The sequence below is a fragment of the Plasmodium gonderi genome (assembly GCF_002157705.1).
Source record: "Plasmodium gonderi DNA, contig: Pgo-contig_11, whole genome shotgun sequence".
NCBI classification, from domain to species: domain Eukaryota; phylum Apicomplexa; class Aconoidasida; order Haemosporida; family Plasmodiidae; genus Plasmodium; species Plasmodium gonderi.
In genome coordinates, this window is record NW_021628950.1 from 22,531 (window position 1) to 25,271 (window position 2,741).

Below are 2,741 nucleotides of genomic sequence, written 5' to 3' on the forward strand. Positions count from 1 at the left end.
ACGTATTATTATTTTATTTAATGTTAAAAAATTTATACACGTATGAAATTGTAATAATATACTATTGAACAATTACAACTCATTTGTTAATTTGTATCAAGTTATTAGTAAGTTCTCAAAACATGATATAGGGTGAAATGTCTTAAAATGCAACCATATATATACATATAATAAAAACATTATGTAAAAATATTGTTCAAAGAAAGAGAATTAAAATAATTTGACATATGCATTAATAATGAACAAAAAACTTGAGTACAAAAATCTATACTTGAAACAGGAAAAACTAGTACATAAAAATTAAAAGCATAAACAAAAAAGCATGAAGAATCCAGGAATCTCCAAAAATCCTAAAATTTAGAGGGATATGGATAAAATAAATTTATGAATCCCTCATGAATTAACAAATTAAAAAATTGAATTCCAAGCCATAGACATGGGAGCTGAGACGCTAAATCCTAATGCATAACATAAAAAATAAACCTAAACTAAAAGATAAACCTACAGCCATGATCATAGATTGAATGGTGTACTAACGGTGAAATATATGCTATGGTATCCTAATTTTCCTTTTGATTAGTAGAATATAGGATACAAAATATGAGACTTATAAAAACATATTATAAACATATTTTTCTTAAATAAAAACAAGCGATTTGATTATTGAAACCCTGAATATATATAAATATAGTAACTAATTGTTAAATATTGTTTATCCTCAATTCCTGAAAAAATTATGGTATGAATATAAAAGAATACATCAATGATATTTTTATTTTTTGAAAAATAATATAAAGTAGCCTATTATGTATAAAAAGTGCACAGAAATTTAGGAGAAATGTTTATTTAATGGAGTTATAGTTCTTTATGCACATTCATTATAATTTATTCTTTTTCTTTCAGTATTATAGTTGGTCAGATTATATCTTTTTTAGAGATATATTTGAGTTGAATGAAGAATCTGGAAATTATGATAATGAAATTAACATTTTTCTTAGTTCAAGGTCTATTGACAATAATATTCGTAACAAATTTATTGAATATTGTAATCAAATAAAAGAATATTTTGTGCAATTAGAGAATGATAATTCTTGCAATAGTAATGATTGTTGTAAATATATTAACTACTGGATAAATAAAAAGGTTAGGGAAATGAATGAACTAGATTATAAAAATCCTCTGAATATATTTTCATATTTAAAAGATTATATTCATTATAACAATCATGATAATAAATATAACATGTGTGTAAATGATGTCATATATTTAAGGGATGAGTATTTTATTAAAATGGACAAATTATATGGTGTGTATGATTATTATGATGAACTTTTTAACCATGTATTTTTGAAAATTAATGAAAAAATGTTATGTAACACGTTTATAAAATTTGTAGATGAATACAATAATTTTTTTGAGACATATATAAAAAGCAACTATGATTTTTTACGTCATGAGTTATATAGCCTCAGATGCTTAATTAAAAAATATTTATTAACACACATATCTGGTTGCTCTGAAACTTCATATGAATTATTGAAGAATTTTCCAACGAACACAGATGAAACCATGTGCATGGGAATAACAGAAAGTGAATACTTGCCAGAATACTTAAGACATAAGGATAGTGAACGTATGAGCACATATTATAATGATTCTAATAACATAGTACCCACGATCATAATAGTACTAATTAACATAATTTTGGGCATAATTATTTTTTTATTTCATAAAGTTAACTATAATATTATTTAATATGTTAAAAATGTATTATCATTATATATATTATTTTACAGAAAATTAATTTAATTATATTACACATATGTATTCTATGAATTTACTTTTTTTTATTTTTAAATAGTTTGGGTTAATCAATAAATTTTTACATGTCACTCTCAAAAGAAATAAAAAAATATGGAGAAAAATGAATGATGAATTCGACTCCTACATAATGCATAAATATGAAAATGAACCTATATATGTGAAAGATAATATGTACAAAATATCATATATTTCGGAAAATAGCCTTGACATAGATAGATAAAGAGATATTAATATATATATAAAAGTATAATTATATTTATAATAAATATTTATTAATATATAGAACTAAGGTATATTATCCGGGCTTTAAATTTTAGTATTAATTATTATTTACAGAATAGCATATTTAGATTTAGCGTTTGAAACTGGAATGTATATTGCTTCACTTTTTAGAATCATTTAAATAGTTATATTTACAACGATTTTTAACATATCTAAAAATGAATTATATATATTTATATTTTTATTTGATTATAGGTGATATGTTATTATTTGTTTTAAAATACATTGATATATTTTTTCTAAATATAATGTATTACGTTATGTGTTAAATTTAACTACAATTACAGCAAATAATGTATGTTTTATCCTTTTTTACAGAGAAATATTATTATAGATGATATTATAGAATTTTCGTTATTTTGAATTTTTTTTGTGTTTTTTTATTAAATCATACCTTTCTTTCATCTTTCCGCATTGTATATTTAATAAATTTCATGGGAATTTATTATTCTTGTATAAAAGTTTTATTATTTTGATTTTGCTTAACTATATCGAGAATACATTATACTTTAAATCTATATGTTTGTTTCTGATTAAAAATATCAGCAGTATTATTTTAAAATTTATTAATATGAACAGTAGTCAAGTCCATTGTAAAATATGTATTTATAATACCAAATTAGCTATTAATAATA

The 2,741-nt window shown here is 21.5% G+C and overlaps 1 protein-coding gene across 1 annotated transcript; it reads left to right on the forward strand.

Moving 5' to 3' along the window:
• Positions 1-238: 238 nt before the first annotated feature.
• PGO_000085 (variable surface protein) lies at positions 239-2,044 on the forward strand (the record flags this gene model as incomplete). The annotated part of the gene is made up of 3 exons (XM_028690704.1): positions 239-289; positions 862-1,734; positions 1,862-2,044. The coding sequence occupies 3 exons, from the start codon at positions 239-241 to the stop codon at positions 2,042-2,044; spliced, it is 1,107 nt and encodes a 368-aa protein (XP_028546505.1).
• Positions 2,045-2,741: the final 697 nt, after the last annotated feature.